Consider the following 22,354-nt stretch of genomic DNA (forward strand, 5'->3'; position numbering starts at 1 on the left):
AGTAATCCCCACCAAATTACCCTTGTATTGAGCCCAAGAAATTGGCTTGGACTAAAATATTGCAGCCCTCAGGAGGCAAAACTATTGTGAGGGACAGGCAGAGGATAGGAAGGACAAGGTGCACCTGTGCCAGAGGCTCCTGCAATGGCAGGGAACTGATTTCATAAAATGTGCCCAGATGATCTTAGCAAACTCCCATGCTAAAACCCAAAAGTTACTGCCAATCTGATCTGGGGGCAAAATCCTTCACCCCACCAATCATAGCCTCATCTGCAAACTTTATCAGCAGCAAATCTATGTTTCCTTCCAGAACACTGATACAAATATTCAGTGAACAGAGCTGTGGAAGTTGATCTCTTTCAGTGGGTGCATGACATCCATGGGCCTTTTACCTCCTTTAATTATTGCTAATAACCGAGGTGTATTTGTGTTTCTCTCCAGGGATGAAGCCAGGGATCCCCCTCTTCGGATTCTTGGTGACCCTGAGCCTGTGCCAGGCATCTGGATCTTCCATAAATGGTACCGTCCCCTTTCTTCTGCTGCTGATGCTCTGCATTGGGGGGTTAATGCTTTGTGGTGGGATCCAAAGTCAAAACTCACTGTGCCGCCCCCCCCCCAGTCTATATAGGTTTGAAGTGTTCCCTCTCCCACCCAAAATAAAACATATGCCTGGGAAGTAAACAGTCACTATGAATATCCAAGGACTTCAGAGAACCTGGTCCTTATCCCCTTTTTACAGATGGGGAAACTGAGGCACAGAGAGGGTAGATGTCTGCCTCCAGGACATAAAGAGTCACATACAGTAGAGGCAAGAACAGAACCCAGGTCTCCTAATGCACAGTGCACTCGTGTCCGAGTCCAGGGCCATGCTGACTCACTAGTGTCCTCTGTAGTAAAACAAAATGAATTGGCGATATAATCAAAAAAACTCCATGTCCTAAAGGGGTTGCTTTTGCATCCACACCATATCTCACACCCTCCCTCAAAAAAGTTAGCATTTGCTTGGGAAAGTTTTGGCAAAAACAAGGCAGCTCGTTTTTTTTTTACAATAAATAAACCACTGATTCCAGGCTTATTCGCCTGCTAAATTTCAGTTCTCAACTCATGGAGGCACTAGAGCTCTTCAAGGAAATGGCTGGAAAAAAAGTTGGCAAAAGTTCATTCATAGAAACAGCTGAACTGTTTTGCTTAAACTTGCCAAAAATATTCAGCCTGAGGCAGACAGCACGCCTGGAACGTTCCAGCCCCTGAAAGATTAAAGCTTGGCCAAGTTATAACAACGGAAAACAGGGTGCTATAATGGGAAGTCCTGGGCAAGTTCAATAATAAGGGTCACCACCAATGTCCCCTATAATTAGAGCTCAGGTGTAAAGAATTTATGTGCATAAGTGTTTATGCACTGAAAAAATCCATGGACTCCTGCTAGGATTAAAAGCTCTATAGAAATGGTTATGACTAAAAATCGCTCAGTAGAGTCTTGGGGGATGTACAGACTCTGCATACAGTTTTGATTCAAATTACTTCTGCATATAATGAATTGAAAGGCCCCAACTCATGTCTTCCTCCAATGAGTTAGCAAGTAATAACAACCACAACATAATTGTGCTTAATAGTGAAGGGAAATAAGGTACAAAAAACGATCACAGTGACACTAAATGTACAAAAGGGGATTTCACTGCAATAAGGAAGCTTTTCAGAAAAGCCCTAATGCCAAGAGCAAAGGAAGCAACACCCTTGGATCTGCCCACCTAAGAAAACAGTCGTAGGCTTGTGCAAACTGCTGAGCAAAAAGGGAACCAGGAAAAGAAAAGTAAATGGCAAAGTTCAAGTCTTCAAGAGGATATTTGGAAATCCAGCCCCAGCCAAGCCAATTAACAAGAACATACACTACTGCAGTCAATACGTAAGAGGGAAAGGAGGAGGCTGGGATGGATTTTGTACAGTAAGTAGTTGAAGGTATAAACACAATGAGAAATTATCTAGAAGTAGGGTGACCAGACAGCAAGTGTGAAGTGAAAAATCAGGACAGGGGGTGGGGGGCAATTGATGCCTGTATAAGACAAAGCCCCAAATATTGGAACTGTCTCTATAAAATCAGGACATCTGGTCACCCATCTAGAAGAAGCAGGAAGCCCACTAAAGAATCAGTGGGTCCGCTGACTTACCAGGGGGTTAAATAGAGCAGTTAAAATTGAGAAGGACATTGTTGAAAAACTAAATGATTTCTTTCATCAGCCTTGTATATTCATTTATTCCAAGGCCAGAAGGAACCATTGTCATCATCTAGTCTGACTTCCCATGTTACACAGGCCACAAAACTTCCCCAAATAATTCCTAGAGCATATTTTTAGAGAATCATCAGCTCTTGCTTTAAAAATTGTCAGTGATGGAGAATCCACAGTGACCCTTGCTAAATTGTTAATTACTCCAACTGTTCAGAATTCACGCCTTATATCCAGTCTGAATTTATCCAGCTTCAGCTTCCAGCAATTGGATGATGTTATACCTTTCTCTGCTCGATTGAAGAGCCCAGTATTAATTATTTGTTCCCCATGTAGATACTTTCAGACATAATCAAGTCACCTCTTAGCCTTCTATTTGTTAAATTAAATATAATGAGAGACTCAAGAAGTTCAAGCTCAGGCAGATTTTCTCGTCCTTGTGTCATTCTCATGACTCTTCTCTGACCCTCTCTTCAATTTATCAACATTCTTCTTGAATTGTGGACCCCAGAACTGGACGCAATATTCCAGCAACAACCGGACACAGTTGACAAATTTATATGCAGGTGATACAAAGTTATTCAGGTTAGTCAAGCCCTGGAAGACTGTGAGATATTTCAGACAGATCTGTCCAATCTAAGTGAATGGGCAACAGAATGGCAGATGAAATTCAGCGTTAATGAAAAATACTCATAAAGCGTACAAGGCTCTAAATTAATGGTATCAACTCGGGAAAGTGACCCGAGCTTCATTATAAAGAGCTGAATAAAGCCCTTTGCCCAATATACAGCTGTGGTCAAAAAAGCAGGCAGGATGTTCTGACACATAAGGAAGGGGATGAAGAGGGATAAGGAAAACATGGCTGTTATATAAATCAGTTCCCTCGTCTGGGATACTGTGTTCGGTGTTGTCCATCCCATCTCAGAAAAGGACAATGTATAATTCCAGGGCCTTCAGAGAAGGGCAATGAGAAGGATTAGGGAACGGCAAAACTCTCCTCTGGAGAGAGACAGGACATGAAAAATTACACAAAACAACAGTCTAGGTAAGTTACACAGGGAGCTGTCAGGTGCTGGCTCCAGGCAGTCAGGCCTGCTGGTGGGAGTGGAGGTTGAAGCCAGGTGGTCAGAGTCGGTAGACAAGCCAAACTCGCTGGAGTCAGGGCTGGAGCAAGGTCAGAGCAGGGCATGGGCAGGCTGGGGCAGGAACCAGCACTGGATCACAGGCAGGCTGGGAATCTAGAGTCTGTTACATGGCAAGGCAGCAGGAGGGTCACTGCCCAGCTAGTGCTGCTGCACGGCCTAATTTGCAGCTCCGATGGGGATGGGGAAATACCTGAGCGTGGGGGTCATCTGACCCAGGCTCTGCTCAGGGATAGGCTGCTGCCCTGTGCCTGAGGGCTGAGTCACTGCAGGCTCTGTCGGAAGGGTTGGGCAGATGGGTCTAGACTCCTTCTCAGCAGTCCGAGTCCTAGCCCAGGCCAAACCTGATCTTAGAAACACCATATGTCCTGAATCTGCAGAGGGTCCGAGTTCTGTAACCGTCTTTAATTACAGAACTCAGAGAGCTCCTGCTGCAAGGGAGCACAGCCAGCCCCTAAGTCTGGGTCTGCCAGCTGGGCCCTCTTAGTGGAACCCTCAACAGCTCCACTGGGTGCCAGGGAGCTGCAGGGAGGCGAAAGGATTTAGGCAGTGCAGCCGCAGGGTCATGGGGGCGTGGGGGAATGATCTGTTCTCTTTGCCTGCTTTGGATGGGAGCTGCAGCACAGGGGGAGGACTGAGGTCTGCAGGGTGGGGGGGTCTGTGCCACCGCCACTGGTGCAGGGGTGTTCGCTCCATGTGCTCCCGCCCGCTCTGGGCTGTGATGGCAGCTCCCGCTTGGCCAAGAGATCCCGGGGTAGCAGGACTGGACATGGGGCAGAGAGGGAGGGGAGCAGGGCTGGATAGGTTCCAGTGCTCCTATTGAACTGGGAGACTACATCTGTCCCAGGTTTCAAATGATCTCTTAATTTCTAGCTTCAAACTTTTCCTTTATTCAAAATGGCCACACCTTCTGTTCCTAGCAATGGGTCTCAGACAAGATGGCAGCTGTTCACACAGGCTTTGCCTGTGGAAGAGAGACTGACCTTAGTAACAATGACCATCAATTCCCAGTTTTCAGTGGGACTGCAGCTAGGCTGTCTGCAGGCTGTTCTATAGCAGAGGGCTGGACAGGAACCTGTGCGGAGATGGGAACATGACACACAGGAGGGAGGTTGCAACAGAAGACTGACAGAGAGCAGGGAAAGAAAGAGAGAGAGGGATACATAAGCTGTAAGAAAATATGGTAGCAGATATATTGGGGGGGGCACTGGGGAAAGGAGCCTGGGGGAGCATGAAAGGAGACTGTGAGTGGGGAGGGAGGGAGGGTAGATGGTGACTGGAGATGGACTGTCTAATGGTCAGTGCAGGTAGCACCTCTGCCCATAAGTAATGCTGTATCTCTAGCTCAGTGCTGAGGTGTGGATGTTTTGATGTTATGCTGCTGTGATCAGCGGCGGGCAGGCGGAGGGGTGGCTAGTAGGAAGTGAAATCCTGCCTGTGTGTGCTGGAGTTGGTACTTGCAGTGTTCCAATAAATCCTTTGATTCAAATAAGAGAATATCACAACTGGTGGCAGCAGCTTTAAGAAGGCAAAAGCACTTTTGGTTCAGAACAAAGAGGAGACTGGAACCTGTGAGCATTTGACAAACTTTGAGCTGTTGCACTCTGTGAATGTGTGGCCTGCTGAGTAAGCAGCACAGACCTGGCAGTGTTTCTGGATGGTGACACCAAAGCATTTTACCAGCAGCTTCCAGTGTGGATCATGGATCTTACCGACTGTTACGCAAACACTGAACTGCCAAAAGGCCTGGCAAGCCAGGAGGTGGTGGGGGAACCCCCTGCCTAGTTATTGGTGCGTATTGAGGAGACTGCTGGGTAGGGCTTTCGCTGTGTCAGCCTCTGTGTGATAAGTCTTGAAAGAGGCAGAACTGGCTGTACTGCCTGCAGAGTTGGCAACGCAGAAAGGGGCTTATGCTCACTGGTGAGCCATGAGAATACTCTGTGACAAGTCAGTTTATAAATGGTTTAACAAGGGAATTTCCTAACCTGCTGGGGAAGGAGGATAACGTACTGGATAAATGCATGGATCAGACTAGACCGGGGTCGGCAACCTTTCAGCAGTGCTGTGCCGAGTCTTCATTTAGTCACTCTGAGTTAAGGTCTCGCATGCCAGTAATACATTTTAATGTTTTTAGAAGGTCTCTTTCTATAAGTCTTTAATATATAACTAAACTATTGTATGTAAAGTAAATAAGGTTTTAAAAATGTTTAAGAAGCTTCATTTAAAATTAAATTAAAAAGCAGAGCCCTTGGACTGGTGGCCAGGACCCAGGCAGTGTGTGTGCCACTGAAAATCAGCTCGCGTGCCGCCTTCGGCACCCATGCCATAGGTTGCCTACCCCTGGACTTGACGCAGAATTATAAATGTGGAAGCAGAAACTTAGGTTTCTTTAAGCTCTCAACTATTAATTCCCAGCCCCCAGGTGAGTCCTGTATACCACATGCAGCTCTTCAAGTAGATTGCTAGGGAAGTGGCTACAAAATTGGAGAAGGCCCCGGTGCAAGCTATTCACAGGTGTCCTTTAGGTCAGATGAGAGAGAGAGATTCCCAAGGGACTCCCAGACCAGACGACATTTGCAGATGATGTGGAGGCAAAGGCCTTTGCAGACAGAATTGCTCAAGCAGAGGAAACCCAGACCAGGCAAACTAGAAGTTGCTGATGCAGTGGTGCCACCATCCGGAAATATTAGAACGGCTCATGTGAAGTGCTACCTGGATACCTATTACAAGTCTACATGGTGTCAGACTGCACCAGAGGGATATGAATTCTCATGCACATTAGTGTGTTGCACTTCTGTGGATGCTGCTGATGCGCACTAGTAGTTCCCTAGTGGGTTCATGTAATCGCATTTCAAACAGGACTCCATTGCCAGCTTGGCTTAACAGAGCAAATTTCCGTGAGCTTAAACACAAGAAGGAAGCTTACAAGAAGTGGAAACTTGAACAGATGACCAGGGAGGAGTATATAAATATTTCTTGAGCATGCAGGGGTGTGCTTTGGCCTTCCTGATTACAACTGAAGTTGCAGCTAGCAAGGGATGTGAAGCAAGAAGATTAGGGAAAGTGTGGAACCCTTACTGGGGGAGGGATAGCTCAGTGGTTTGAGCATTGGCCTGCTAAACCCAGGGCTGTAAGTTCAATCCTTGAGGGGGGCCATGTGGGGAACTGGTGTAAAAATCTGGGGACTGGTCCTGTTTTGAGCAGGGGGTTGGACTAGATGACCTCCTGAGGTCCCTTCCAATTCTATGAATGGGGGAGGCAACCTAGTGACAGATGATGTGAAAAAAGCTGAAGTTGTAATGTAATAATTGGAGATATACCAATCTCCTAGAACTGGAAAGGACCTCAAAAGGTCATCAAGTCCAGCCCTCTGCCTTCACTAGCAGGACCAATTTTTGCCCCAGATCCCCTAAGTGGCCTCCTCAATGATTGAACTCACAAGCCGGGTAAGGCAGGCCAATGCGCAAACCACTGAGCTATCCCTCCATTCTCTTTTTGTCTTGTTCTTCACAGACAATTTCAGCTCCCAGTAACAGCAGGGGGAAGTTACTATGGTAAAGTGGCAAATTAAGTCTGTCACTCAATAACAGACTTAAAAGTGGCCATTCTTCAACAAAAAAAACTTCAAAAACAGACTCCAATGAGAAACTGCAGAACTGGAATTAATTTGCAAACTGGACACCATCAAGTTAGGCCTGAATAAAGACTGGGAGTGGATGGGTCACTACAAAAACTAATGTTTATCATTTAGTGTGACCTCACCTATATGCAAAATCAACCAGGAGTCCTTGTGGCACCTTATGCCACAAGGACTCCTTGTTGTTTTTGCTGATACAGACTAACACGGCACCACTCTGAGGGTACGTCTACACTACGGGATTATTCCGAATTTGCATAAACCGGTTTTGTAAAACAGAATTTATAAAATCGGGTGGAGCGCGGCCATACTAAGCACATTAAATCGGTGGTGTGCGTCCATGGTCCGTGGCTAGCGTCGATTTCTGGAGCGTTGCACTGTGGGTAGCTATTCCCTAGCTATCCCATAGTTCCCGCAGCCTCCCCCGCCCCTTGGAACTTCCGGGTTGAGATCCCAGTGCCTGATGGGGCAAAAATCATTGTCGCGGGTGGTTCTGGGTAAATGTCGTCAGTCACTCCTTCGTCTGGGAAAGCAACGGCAGACAAGCATTTCGCGCCTTTTTCCCCTGGATTGCCCTGGCAGATGCCATAGCATGGCAATCATGGAGCTTTTTTTGCCATTTGTGACTCTCACCGTATGTGTACTAGATGCCGCTCACACAGGCGATTCAGCAGCGCTACACAGAAGCATGCTTTTGCTTTTGCATGACAGCAGAGATGGTTACTAGCCATATTGCACCATCCAAACCCTTCCATAAATTGGAACTGAGGATGATCATGGCTACCAGTCCTTTTGTACCATTTGCTGCTAGTGCCCCTGGTCAATCAGCCAGGGGCGCAAAAGCCAAGAGTGGTTACTAGCCATATTGCACCTTCCATCGTTTTGTACCATTGGCTGCTGTCATAAGTGCCCCTGGCCGATCAGCCAGGGGCGCAAAAAGCAAAAATTGGGAATGACTCCCTGAGTCAATCCCTCCTTTTTGGTATCTAAAAATAGAATCAGTGCTGCCTAATATAGGCAAGTGTGCTAGAGAACCACCTGCTCTGTGTCAGAGCGCAGAAATTATCATCTGTATGCTATTCACAGGGGGTGCTCCTGTAACAACCCCACCTGTTGATTCCGTTCTTCCCCCAGCCTTTCTTGGCTACCGTAGCATTGTCCCCCCACTTGTGTGATGAATTAATAAAGAATGCAGGAATAAGACACACTGACTTGTTAGTGAGAAATGAGTGGAAGGCAGCCTCCAGCTGCTATGATAGTCCAGACAGGACATTAAGCAGTGTGTAGGAGAGAAGCCCAGCATCCCACTGCTAGTCCAGGGGCAACTGAATCTTTTCTTTACACATGAAGGGTGGGGGCTGATGGAGCTCACCCCCTGTTGCTATGATGAGGATGGTTACCAGCCATATTGCACCATCCATCCACCAGAAAAAATTAGGGCCAATAGGCTGATGACAAGGACGGTTACCAGTCCTTTTGTAATTTCCATCATTTTGTACGATCCCGCCCATGGCGGGAGCAAGGATGTTGGTGTTGTGCTGCACTATCGCGTCTATCTGCAGCATTCAGTAAAGATAGGGTGACATGTAAAAGAGTGAACCTTTCGCTTCTGGGGGTGGGTGGGGGGTGGGTGAGTAGATTGCCAAGCTATGCCCTGACCCGCAGGCACTGTGTTTGACCCTAGAAGCATTTGGAGCTCAGCCAAGAATGCAAATAATTTTAGGAGGCTGCAGGAACTGTGGGATAGCTTCAGTCCTCCAGTCCATGCGCATCCATTTGATTCTTTGGCTTTCCGTTACGCTTGTCACGCTGCAGTGCGCTGAGTCCCTGCTATGGCGTCTGTCTGGAGATTTTTAAAAAAGGATTCTGAATTTCATCTTCTGTAACGGAGCGCTGATAGAACGGATAGAACGGATTTGCCTGCCCTTACAGCGATCACATCCGCATGGTCCATGCGGGAGCTCTTTTTTTTATTTTGATTTCGGACTGCATCGCCACCCGTGCTGATCGGAGCTCCACGCTGGGCAAACAGGAAATATTCAAAAGTTCGCGGGGCTTTTCCTGTTTACCTGACCACTGCATCCGAGTTCAGATTGCGGTCCAGAGCGGTCACTGGTGCACTGTGGGATAGCTCCCGGAGGCCAATACCGTCGATCAGCGTCCACACTAACCCTAATCCGATATGTTAATACCGATACTAGCGTTACTCCTCTCGTTAGGGAGGAGTACAGAAACCGGTTTAAAGAGCCATTAAAATCGATATAAGGTGCCTCCTAGTGTGGACGGTTTTGGCGTTAAATCGGTTTTACGCTCCTAAAACCGATTTAAACGCCTAGTGTAGACCAGGCCTGAAACCTCTCACTTATATGAACAGGCCATTCAATTTCACCCAGTTACCCCTAAGTTTAACCTCGCTTCGTGTCTCCCTTTCTTTAGCTTAGATCCATAGCATGAAAAAGGTTCAATTATATATGAACAACTTTCTCAATCAAAACTCAGTCTTGGCTTTAAGTGCCTAAAGGTGAATCCAGCAAGTTCACAGCACGAAGGAGAAGAAATGTGCTCCTTTCACTTTGGGTCTGTGCAGTGAGCTGGTGGGAAGGAGTTGTCCTCATGTCCTGCTCTTTCCTCTCCTTGGACTAGATATCGTGGAGACGCTGTCAGATCCATTCTTTCTGAGCAGCACTGATGAAGCCAAGGAGCTGGTGGATGCTGCATACAAGTACGAACGGGACAGGTCAGTTCACCTTATGTTATCCATACTGGGGGTACAATTTTATAAAAAAAACATGGGAACATGATACCATTATCTGGGGAGTTTTGCTTTTGTACAAATATGTATTTATTATGGTGACATCATAGTTCAGGGTTCTGAAATTTTTTCCTAGCCTGGATCACACCACGTGCACTAATCTCTTCCCTCCACAATGGTATGGATCACCTCCTCTCCCGTTTGTGATCTCACAGTACTGCTAAGGCAACTACAGCAATTGCTTACAGTGCAAAGTGATATTAGGAAAGTACACATATTTTAGCTTCTTTTAACGTGGCTCAGCCAGTGGAAATAAGGAGAGTCAGCATGACATGACCAACCAGCTCTGTGAGGACCAGCAGCAGCCAGGGCTCATCATCGCTCATCACTGTCACTACAGTGATTCTGTAGGGAGGGGTTTAGCTGTTTCTAGTCTCAATATCAACTCTGTCGAACCATTCTGGAAAATACCAGCCCCTCTCTCTGATATGGGAAATATGGCATGTTTGGTCTGTATCAGGGGAGAATTTTGGAGGAAAGCTTGAGGTTATTGGACAAAGCACTTCTCAGAGATCATATTGGACTGTCCAAAATTAGGTGTAATTCCCTTTTAGAAACTCTACCTTTTTTTGTGTGTGAAGCCTATTTAAAAATGCTTTCGGGTTAAGGGAGAATTGAACTGGGTTTCCCACAGTGTAGCTGAGTGCTGTCACCACAGGGCTAATGGTTAAAAAGGAGGCTTCCGCCTTCTGCTCCCCCACCCAGCCATTTTGTGAGGCTTGTCCTGTTTTGCTTTTGTTAAAATGCCTTAAAATCAAGATGAAAAATTTCAAGTTGGGTCAAAATAAAACATTTTGTTTCAACATTTCAGAAACATTTATTTTTTATCAACATTATTTGATAAACTCAACACAAATTCACAAATAGATTTTGATTGAATGAAACCATTTTTTGGTGAATGAATTAACATTTTTTGCTTGGCTCTAATATTGACTGTGCTATTCATCACAAGCTAGTATTGTGATGAATACCAAATCTGATATTCAAATTGTCATTATTAGGCATTAATCTGGTTATTCCAATACTATTAATTTTTGCAGAAATATCCAGTTGATATCTTTATCTGCTCTGGCGGAACATTCCATTCATTTGCAAGGATGGAATAAGGTGGATAGTGCTACAAATTTAAACAGGTGTTGGTTTAGTGATGTAAGCACCATGTCCTTACATGTGCAGAACAGAGTTCCTCCTGGATCTTCCTTGTTCCTGGTCACACAGATTGCATTACTTGCTACTGTTGCTTTAGTCTACCTATGGCTGGCAAGGAGACTCTTTATTCCTCTCCCACTGTGATACTTGTTTCCTCTACCTGGGGCTGCAGGTGAAAATGTCACAGAAACTCCAACTTCTACAACATGTAGACACCTGCCTTTTGTACAATTTCATGTATGTCCAGTCCCAGCCAGCAGCAGGATGTTAACCCAGGGCATTTTGAAACAAAAAAGTTAGAAGCCTTCTTCAAAAGTGAATTACACTTTGACAGCCCCAGATGGTCACTATGAAACGTGTCTCCTTATTTCCGCTGCTGGGCTGTGGCCCCGTCTTTCGGCCATGGATCTCACCATGGATTTCCAGGCCGCTATTGCCTCTGGAATGGAGCACGGAAATACACTCTACGTACAACTGTTGCCAAAGACCACTCCGAAACTCCAGCAGACACAGAATTCAGCTGCCCATTTACTCAGTGGTGTTTCCCCAGGGGCACTCATGACATCTGTGCTTCTGAGTCTGCCCCAGCTCCCCGTTCATCCAGGAGAAATTCCGCAAGTTGGCTTTGACTTGAGAAGCTCTAGAAATAGGTCTATGCTGGGATAAAAATCCTGCGGCACCAAGACACAGAGCCTGGGTCAGCTCACTGGGGATCACAGGGCACAGGCACGGGGGCCAAAAATAGCAGTGTAAACGTTGGGGCTCAGGGTGGAGCCCAGCCTCTGAGACCCTCCCCCCTCCAGGATCTCAGAGCCCAGGCCTAATCACCTACACTGCTATTTTTAGCTCCACAGACCGAGCCCTGTGAGACTGAGTCAGCTTACCTGGGCCAGCTGCAGCTGTGCCATGGGTCTTTGATTGCACAAGCATAACACCTATACATAGCTTGGGGCATCCCCCTATTCTTTAGACTATTGGGCCTTACCCCACAACCTTCTCTCCCCATTTCCACAAGTACCTTTGTGGCTTCAAGCCGCTCTTTGGTGTTCTTCCTCCCCAACATAGTCCTACGTGAACTCTCAGAGGTCCAGGCCTTCAGGGATGGGACTGGTCTTTTGGTCCAATACATCTCTTCCCAGGTAGTCCAAGAAAGTTCTCTGGTCATCAGCTACCTCTCTATGAATGCAATCAAATCATCGTAAGAGGAGGGGTCATTTTGGCCAACCCACCCTCATAAGTCTGATGGGAGTCCTCTCATGAACCTGTCCAACACTAAAAATTCTATAATCTTCTCTATGCTGTAGGTATCAGGATGCAGCCACTTCTGCATGAGATGGATCAGGTCAAACAATTGTGACCTTGGTTCTTTGCTCTCCCAGTGTCTCCACTCATATAACCTCTGCGCCCTTATAGCTGTCATCACCTTGGATCTTGCCAGGATCTCAGCTTTCAACTGAGGGTAGTTTGTAGCAGCTTCTGCTGCCATGTCAAACAAAGACAATAGAGACACCAATTTCCACACACAACAAAGGGGAATACCTCTCCCCACCCTCACTCTGAGGGTAGTTGGCCTAGTAATTGGCCCCGGGCTGCCAGTCCTTCCCGTAAACAGGAAATCTGTTACGTAGCTTCCCCTGTAGGGAAGACAACAGCCCTCCACCCTGGAGCAGCTTTTCTTCTGCTGCCAGTAGCCCTGCAGCAGCTCAGCTCCCCTCCCCTCTCTCACTGGAGGAGGGTTTTAAACATCTCAGGCAGTGGCAGATTAGCTACTGGGTGAAAGGGACCCACGCCCAGGGGCCCCGTCCAATTGGGGGGCCCCTGGGAAAACGGGCACCCTGAGCCCTCACCCTGCTCCCTTGGCACTCCTGCTGGGGAACAGAGTTGAGGGCTTGCACTGCTCCGCCCACCTGGTGCTCCTGAGTCCCAACTCCACTCTCCGGCAGGTGTGCGGGGTGGTGGTGGGGGACTGCAGGTGGAATAGGCAGGGAGGGACCCCCACTTGGTCTGGCCCAGGACCCCAAAACACCCTAATCCACCTCTGATCTCAGGCAGTCCTTAGTGCAGGGGTCGGCAACCTTTTAGCAGTGCTGTGCCAAGTCTTCATTTATTCACTCTGATTTAAGGTTTCGCGTGCCAGTCATACATTTTAATGTTTTTAGAAGGTGTCTCTCTCTGTAATGTATAACTACACTATTGTAGTATGTAAAGTAAATAAGGTTTTTTAAATGTTTAAGAAGCTTCATTTAAAATTAAATTAAAATGCAGATCTTACCAGTTTAGTGTGATCCTTGCCCTTGCTTTTCCTTACTGAGTTTTCCAGTGTCTGGCATGGATTTGGATACTTTAAGCTGCACACAGGCCTCTGAGTGATCAGTTGTTAACTGTCTCTGAGCAGGACAGAGGACAGATTTCATATGTGAAAATACCTGTTCACACAGGTATGTGGATCCAAATGCTGAAAGCATTGCAAACGCAATTTTCTTCAGTTAAATTTCACTGGCCACAGGTCAGAATAGAGGCCCCATGATCTCTCTCGGTAGCTTTAAGTGCACTCCACAGATCTCCAAACTTTGATGCCCACAATTCTGAGCTTTTCAACTGAATGAGCTGCATTTCGAGATCTTCAACACCCAGCCACTGAAATACAGACAAATCCAAGTTGCTTTCGTTGAACTTTTCAGGTTCAATTAGAAAAGAAGGCATTGGGCCGAATAGCTGGAAATATTGAAATCTGTCAGAAAATTCTGATTCCAGTTCTTGCACGTACTTTCCAATCTCATCAGCACTGTCAATAGCTCTTTTCTGTGTTGGAAGTAGTGGAAAGTCAAAGTTCGAATATCCCGAGAAAAACTGCTAGTTTTACAACAAATGCCTTCCAGGTTTCATAAAGATCCAGAACCGTTTGCCCTGCACCTGTGGCGATTTTTCCCCCCACTGTGAGTTGAGGGGTACTTTTGACAAAATGTCAGCTCCTAAGAAAGCAAAGTTAGATGTCTGTTCATTTCAGCCTTCTTGGACAGACACATTTATCATGCTAGGGCTAATCTTCTGGCCTTCTACCCCTTTCTTGCGGGTGTGGAGCTGCTGGGCCAGACCCTCCTCCCCGCCCCCGCTACCTTGCCGGTTGGTGGGCTCCCGCGTTGCTGCTGCAGCTACTCCTTGCAGGGGCAGGGGGAGGGGGCGGGCGTCTCCTGGCCTTCTCCACGGAGGGGGAGTGAGGGACCCTGACCCTGCTTCTGCTGCCACCACCTGAGGGGTCCCTCCCGCCTGGTTGCCAGACTGACAGTTGCTGGTGCTGCTGCCTCTTGGGAGCCTCCACTCCTTACTCCGGGACTCAGCTGCCTGCCTCGCCCCTTTTCCACCACCTGGACCTGCAGCAGCAGCGTGTTCGAACTGAGTTACAAGCGCACGTGGGCCCGCGTGTCCCCCCCCATCCCCTTGCACTGCTTCCTCTCCCCTGCAGCCTTTGGCTGGTGGACTCTCCCGCCCTCTGCCTTGCCCACCAGCCTTCCTGCTGCAGCCTGCCCCTTTCCCATGGCTACCTGCCCCTTGCTACCCTTTTTGCCCTCGACCCTTAGTAGCTTCAGTTTTCCTGCCACGCCCCAGTCCCTGGGTGATGGTTACATTGCCTGCCCTGCCCACAGCCTGTTTCCAGCTCATCTGTTTCTCCCTGCTCCCACTGCAGTACCCCTGCCCTGGCTAGCCCCCTTGCTCCCCGCACCCATGTGCCCCCCTACATGTTTGTGCCCCTCCCGCTTTTGGGTTGAACCCTAGCATTCACCGCACGCCCCAGTGACATCATAGTCCTTCCAGCACGTGGACCCCCTGGGTGCCCCTGTGCCTACGAGCCAGACATGCTGGCCGCTGCCGGGAGCCGCCCAGCGGGCCTGCCTTAGCCCCGCTGTGCTGCAGACCGGACTTTGGGCTTATTAAAATCTCCCAGATTGCTTTTAATCCTCACTGGGTGGCAATTCTACCAGAGCGGAGGGTGCAGAAACACCCAGAGTTCTCAGGTGGCTGCGCAAACACCTACCTAGGAGATGGTACAGGGACACACAGACCCCTACCTCAGACAAGGGGGGGAGGGGTAAGGACAGGGTAATGGAAGAAGATGTTTTGTTTGAACTCGCTGGTACAGGATAACGACAAAACGCACATGGAATGTAATACAGAACTTGGTGGTGTTGTGACAAAAGTCAGGCTGGAAAACTGTAAGAGCCGCCCCCTCTCCCCTTCTCCTGACCGCTGTCCCTGCTCTTACTTCTGGGGTGCCCCTGGGTTCATCTGCCTGCCTGGCCACAGAAGGCACCTTGCTCATGGCTGCCGGGTCCACTGAGGCAACGGCCAGTGTTCAGCTGCTGGGTGCACCCCCCCCCCCGGTGTGGGGCAGCTGTCTTCCCTATGGCTGGAGGCCAACTGCAAACATCTCCTTCCCCGATGCCGTGGCTGCAGGCGCCGTGGCTGCTGTGGCACCCGAGCCCTGCATCGCCAAGGACTCCCTCCTATTCCTGTTTCCTCAACCCCGGAACCTGGGCAAGAGGTGCCACACTCAGGCAGCTTGGCTGCCAGGGTCCCCGATCCCAGCTCTGCCCCCATCGCCGACTCCAGTTCTGCCCCTGACCTGGTCCTGCTCCCATCACCTCTTGTGAGTGCCCCCGTCTCAGTGCGTGTGCCTGCACACTCTCTCTCTCTCTCTGTTTGTGATGGATCTTGGTGACCCAGCCCTCCGGCCAAGTCACATAGTCTGTATGGGAGACAAAAACTAACCCCCCTTCTGGGACATATGTCCAACAGGGGGCCTATCCACAGTGCCCTCTGTAAGGTCCCTTGATCTGCAGCCCAACCTTTGGGCTCCCTCCTTAATCAGTGCAACAGGGCCTATCACAGTGCATGGGTTTGAACTGTCTCAGCCCCTTCTGGGCTCTCTCAAATTGCCCCCGGTGTGGGGCTATATCCCCCAGGGCTCCCTCCCTGGAGACTCTTTGCCTCTCTGGCCTTTCTGGTCCCAGATCTTCAGCTAGGCCACTAATAGAGTTCAATTCCCCTTCTGGGGTGTATCAAAGTCCAGGCCAGTTTCCCAGTGGCTGGTGGGAGGGACCTGACCAACCCTCTAGTACAGGTCTCAGCCCCTATAGATAGAATCCGTCCACCATGTCCCTTTAAATAAACTGTGTCACTGCTACAGGTCCCTGTGCCACTTCCCTGCAGTCCCAGTTCATTTTTCGCCCTTATCTCAGGGCCTCGTCTTGATAGTCCCAGCAGGCAGCCTGGAATTCCTTCACATCCCCCCAGCTTCTGACAGCACTGCTCTGTCCGGGTCCTTTAATTCCCTCAGCCAGCCAGGCACACCATCCACTCTCCTCCAGCTCCAGCAAGAAACTCATCTCACTCTGGCCCTGCAGCATTTTATGCTAGCCTGCTGGGCCCTGATTAGCTGCTTCCCACACAGATGCTCAAGGCAGCTTAGAGAACCTCTCTACTTCCCTTTTCTGGGGTGCGGTGTGGTAAAGCCGTGAGAACTCTGGGATCTGAGAACTCCAGATCTAGTCCCCCCCATCCCACCTCCCTTAGCATTTCACAATCACTGTCACCATCTTGGTCAGGTGGTTGGCAGTATAAGCATGGACTTTCTTTCCATAGAGACTCTGTTGTACAGTATGATTCATTTCAGATTTTCACCTTATTTGACTCTGCTTTATTTAACATGTATTGCCAATCGCTCACCAAGGTGAATCTACTCCGTCATTCCTGTACATTTTGTTCCTCAATATTACCATGTCCCATTGATTATCCTCATCCCACAAAGTTTCTATGATGCCTGTTATATCACTACCCTTATTTAATGACACTCTAGTTAACCCATCTTAGTACTGAGACATCTCACATTTGGTTATAAGCACTTGTGCATTTTGTCAGTATTCAGTTGCTTGCCTTCATGTGTTATGTTTAAATGGGATTATTTTACGTTTAACTGTTCCTCACTGGCTCATACCTGTGCTTTACTAACTTCTTTCCTATTCTCCATAGTAGGATATAGAGTTCCCTCTCTAATAAATTTATGCCTAGGGGATGTCTCTACCTGAACCACGTGCTGCTCCACACCTGTCAGCTTTGCCCCAGACCTTAGTTTAAAAAAATCCTCTACAACCTTTTGAATGTTATGTGCCCGGTGTCTGGTTCCATTTTGGTTATGGTTAAGCCCATCCCTCCTGTATAGGCTCCTCCTTTCCCCAAGGTTCCCCAGTTCCTAATAAACCTAATCCCTCTTCACCATTGTCTCATCCACAGATTGAGACCTTGCAGTTCTCCCTGCTTCAATGGCCCTGTGCATGGAACTGGAAGCATTTCAGAGAATGCTACCATGGAGGTGCTGTGCTTTAATCTCTTCTCTAGCAGCCTAAATTTGGCCTCCAGGACCTCTGTCCTACCTTTCCCTTCTCATTGGTACCTACACGTACCATGACCATGGCTCCTCCCCAGCACTACCTATAAGGCTATCTAGAGGTCTCATGAGATCCATTACCTTCACACCTAGCAGGCAATTCACAAACCCAACCACCTGTAACTTCATATAAATTAGCATGATTCTGTATAAGGAGACGCATAACACAAAGTTGAATTATTTATAGAAAATAGCAAATGTTTGCCAAGCGGGGGTTACAGATTGGAATGGGGTGTCCCTTACAGCGATGACCTGGGAACCCTGAGGCTGCTGGTCAGGGTGTAGGAAAGATCAGTGTTGAGCTGGCTGCTGCAGCTCTGCCCCTCAGTTGTTTTGGACAGCAGTGACTGGTGCACCACTTCAGGATCCCTTTTTTCCAGAGCAAAAGAGGCCATACGGGAAAAAGACGTCAGCCCCTCAGATTTTCTGAAACATTTAAAGGATCCAGTGGCAGGAACCAGGTCTGCAATCCGAGCTGCCGATTACATGGAAACCACCCTGAGCCTCCTGAAGAAGAAGCTGCGTCGGATGGTGAAAGGAAAGTTTAATATCACAGGTACTGTGCACATAAGACTGTAAATGGCTATTAGCAGGAAACCTGTCAATGTGTAGCATGCAGGACTTTTGGCAGACACTTTTGAACAAGCTAGAAGTAGTAACAAGGAAGTCCTATAAGAATACTGCTTCACAGCTAGTACCTGTAAACAAGCTTAGAGCTTGGCACAGCAGAAAAAAGCATAACAAACTTAGACTGCTGTGTGGAAGGGGAAACTGAGGCACACCACCTCCTGGCATTGGTGGCTAAATGCCAAGACACCTGCACTCTACAAGGTATTAATATCTACACTGTGTTAACAATGCTGGACTCTAAATGGCTTTCAGGCAACTTGGAAAAAGAAACCCAGAACTTTGTAAAAACATCTGTGAATAACACTACAATTTTTGGTAACACGGGGAAGTTAGTTAACCAAGACCTAAAGAGGATTTTAGGCACACTGCCTTCTCATTAGTCAGTAACGAACCCTCAGGGGTGGTGGGTGGGGGAAGGCGCCCCATATTCTTCATAGATATATTGTTATGATATGAATATAACATAACTAAAACATGTTCTATGCAAGATGGGTCATGTGACATATCATTGGAAAGGTTATGATTTACTGAATATGATTATCCTATTTGTATGCCGGTATCATTCCTATATCTGAAGTTAGGAATAGGGACTATGTATCAAATGCAAAAGTGTTTTCACCTGGGGACCACCCATCAAACAAAATGCAGTCAGTCTGGCTGGTTAGCCAATGGGCCATTAGGGGGAACAATAGGACTTTGAAGATGCTAATCTCCCACCTTCCTGGGAAGTCTTCTGGAGGATTTAGGGCTGCTTTCACATGGCAGGGTCATGTGATCATTTCACCTGGTACTGGACTCCATCTCGGACTGCTAGTATTTTTCCACACTGCTGAAAACACCTAAGATTGAATTGGAAAAGAAAGGACTGGACCCAGGCTAGAAGGTGTCTGGCCTGTGAAGGGAATATCTGGTGTTCTAAGCTGCCACGCAAGAGCAGTTTGTCTTCAAGAATCTCTGCAACCTGCTTAAAGCAACATTTAGGGTGAGAAATTACTACTTGTAGCCAGTTTCTTTAGTGTATTAAGTTTAGTTTGTGTATTGGCTTTATTTGCTCAGTAGTCTATAAGGGATAGCAAACCGATCAAAGCAATCACTTAAAATCGTTCCTTTGTAGTTAATAAACTGGTTTTGTTTTCTTTAAACCAGTTTGTGCAATCCATAACTGGGGGGCGAAAAGCTGTGCCTAGCTTCTCCACATTGAGGGAGGGGGTGGATTGCATGAGCTTACGCTGTACAGGTCTCTGTGCAGCGCAAGATGATGCCATTTTGGGTTTGCACCCCAGAGGGGGAGTGCATTTCAGTGCTGGGCAATCCCCGAGCTGAGTCTTCCCAGGCAGAGCTGATCTCAGTGTCTGTGTCTCTCTGAAGCTGGGTGTGGCTCTACCTGCACGTTGCTGGAGGAGGCTTGGTGGCCTGGCTCAGCAGGGCAGGGTAAGGGAACCCAGGCTGGTGGAACTGGTGGGCTCAGTCAATACCAGTCAGCTCTGTGTTCTTGGGGAACCAGGGTGCAGTATCCCATCAGTATCCCATCATGGGTGATGCTTAACCCATCAGAGGAAAAAACTTGCAGAGAGCAGTGAAGGGCATTGGAAGACACACCTAGATCCCTCCTGACAAGGGTGACAAGATTAAGACATCTCCATTGGCATACAGAATGAAGAACAGAGAGCTCCCCAGCCTCATCTGCATGAAAGATGGGACAGGGAAACATCTCAATTTGCATACAGAATTGAGAACAGAGACAACTCCCCTAGCCTCATCTTCATGAAAGATGGGACAGGGAAACATCTCAATTTGCATACAGAATTGAGAACAGACACAACTCCCCTAGCCTCATCTTCATGAAAGATGGGACAGGGAGACATCTCCATTTGCATACAGAATGGAGAACAGAGAACCGCACTGAACTCTGGGACCAGAAAAAGCAGGGAAGCACTGCATCATGGGAATCTCTGCTCCAGATGCTAATGAACCTATGTCTGCCCACACCCAGCTCAGCAGTTATCAGACCAATTCTAGTAATGAATCCTTGATTGATATCCAAATACAGAAGCAGCCTAGTTGCATTGTGAGCTCCCTGGAAGAAAACACCACCCATAGCCAAGAGTGATCAGCTCCTATTGTCTAGCCTAAAGAAAACCCTTGAGTCATCAACTTACCTATAAACAAATCTAGTGTTCTCCCTTCAACCATTGTATTTTCTCTACAAAAATCTCTACTCACCCTCCAGTCAGTGTTCTGATGCTTAGATCCAAACTATGCATCAGTCCCACTGGGACTCCATCTTCTCCTGACTGATCGTGCTGGGGGCTCTGCCTGTCTCCAGCACTCAGGACCCTGAGCTACCACCATCACCTAGGAACCCCGACCAGTTCAAGCCTCATGGAGTGGGTGAGATCCCTCCCCCCTCTCTCTTTCTCTGTTTTCCTTTCTACCGTAGGTATTAACCTTTAATGATGTAGGTTATGTTGGTTTAGCCTCCTTGTGTAGTTATCACTAGTATTCAATAAATAACTGTTATGGTTAAGCTGGCTGCTTCTCTCTCTCTTGCTGAACCTTACTCTTTTGTGTTTTTAGCTTCCCCCATTCACTCTGCAGCAACGCTTCTTTTACCTAAGCTAAAGATCCCTGCAGCACCCAGAATACTGTGGGGTTTGCTCATCAAGTAGGTTACTGCCAGTACAATTGTGATGTGAGAGTGAGGATAGGGAAGCATAAGGGTAACAGCTTGAAAGTGCTGCTTGACTCAATCCATGGAGCCCAGGGGCACATAAGGGGGGGCAGCTTGAAAGTGCTGCTTCATCCAGCCCAGTGAGTCCAGAGACATATAAGGGTTTAGCTTGACAGTGCTGATTGACTTGGTCTGCTCAGACTCTGTGGGTGGGTGGGTGGGTGTGTTCATCTGGTTCTGGGGCTGGAGAAACCCAGCCCTGGAGAACCTAGGTCCGGCAGGGTAGCTCCATTGGGCGGGGATTTGCAGCAGGGAGAAGTAGAGCTCCATATGAAAACACAAGTGACACAAGCCGTACATTGATAGAATTACAGAACACCCCCCTCCCCCAGAAGAGTAACCCGAATAAATGAATGTACCCCAAAGTAACGGGCAAATCTGGTAACACAGTGGTACCCCAGTACATCAGGTGGCACCCGGGACAGGGCGATAACCCATCACACTGGCCTCCCCTACTCCTCCTGCCCCATCCTTTAATCCTCCCATTGCTTCGTCCCCACCTAGTCCCCTCAACCTATCCTCAAATTATGTCACCATAGTCATTGAAAACACCATACATTTTAACTCCCCACAAAAGGCACTTTATCTCATCAGTATTTGAATCAGGCAGGCATTCTAAATGTAGGGATTTTGTCATTAGCACTTCTGAATCAGTGCCGATACCTGTCCTCCACTTCAGATGCTCCAAAACTGCTGAGAGATGAAGGTTGCAAACAATATGATTCCTAGAACTTGAAGTACTGAGTGTGTTCCTAACTAGAAGGCGTTTTTAAATGAGATGCTATTTGTCTGTAGAGCTTTCCTGCTGGGGGAGCCATGAAATGGAACTATTGGAGACTGTTCCAGAAATTATGACAGAAATGGCTTCACTCTGATTGGCTTCTCTTGCAGATGTACTAAGTAGGAAGCAGAAGGAAATTATTTCCAAGGCAACTGGTTGTGACTATCAGATTCGTTCCATTAAGTGCCCAACGAGTAGCATTTACCGGACCATTACTGGAGAATGCAACAACAGGTAAAGCATTGATTTCTCAGGTATAGTAGAAGGCCGCCAGCCTAGACACCTTAAAGTTGTCAGTCCAATACCATCCCACCAAGCAGAAAACACTGGATTAGTAGTTACTTGTATTGTGTTAACACTGCGGGGCCCAAGAGAGGTGCTGTACAACACATAACAGAGACTTTAACCTGGAGGAGTGTGGCAGGCTTCACCCAGGGGCCTATTGGTCAAACTATGGACAAAGAGTCTCTCTGAGCCTTGAGGCTGGTCTTCCAGGCAGTCCTGGGGCCCAGCAGCCAAGCCACCATTCATCACCCCCCGGAGTCCTCTAGTATCTCTCAGGAGGCCGGGGGAGGAGGGAAGGATGGGGGACCTGGGCCCTCCGTCTCCACTGAGTCCCAGTGGAGGACCCAGTGGAGAGAGGCGAGCGATGGCTCAGTCCCTTCTGACTGCCATTCTGGATCAGCCTCCCCGTATCACTTCCTACCTTCTTGTTTCCCTTCAGTCTGGGGCATGGCCCAGCCTTCTGCTTACAGTGTTGGTAATTCAGGGCTTCAGCTGGGGGTGGGCAGCGATGCTCCCTAGCTCA

General features: G+C 48.0%; 1 protein-coding gene across 1 annotated transcript in view; it reads left to right on the top strand.

The window, feature by feature from the left end:
* The first annotated feature begins 443 nt into the window (after positions 1–443).
* Positions 444–22,354, top strand: part of LOC123353111 (myeloperoxidase-like) — a 61,300-nt gene continuing 39,389 nt past the window's right edge. Inside the window, exons 1-4 of the mRNA XM_044993938.1 lie at positions 444–519; positions 9,645–9,738; positions 17,785–17,960; positions 21,657–21,780. Of these exons, the coding sequence (XP_044849873.1) occupies positions 444–519; positions 9,645–9,738; positions 17,785–17,960; positions 21,657–21,780 (470 nt within the window). The remainder of the gene's footprint in view (positions 520–9,644; positions 9,739–17,784; positions 17,961–21,656; positions 21,781–22,354) is intronic.

Source organism: Mauremys mutica, chromosome 19 (genome assembly GCF_020497125.1).
Source record: "Mauremys mutica isolate MM-2020 ecotype Southern chromosome 19, ASM2049712v1, whole genome shotgun sequence".
NCBI classification, from domain to species: domain Eukaryota; kingdom Metazoa; phylum Chordata; order Testudines; family Geoemydidae; genus Mauremys; species Mauremys mutica.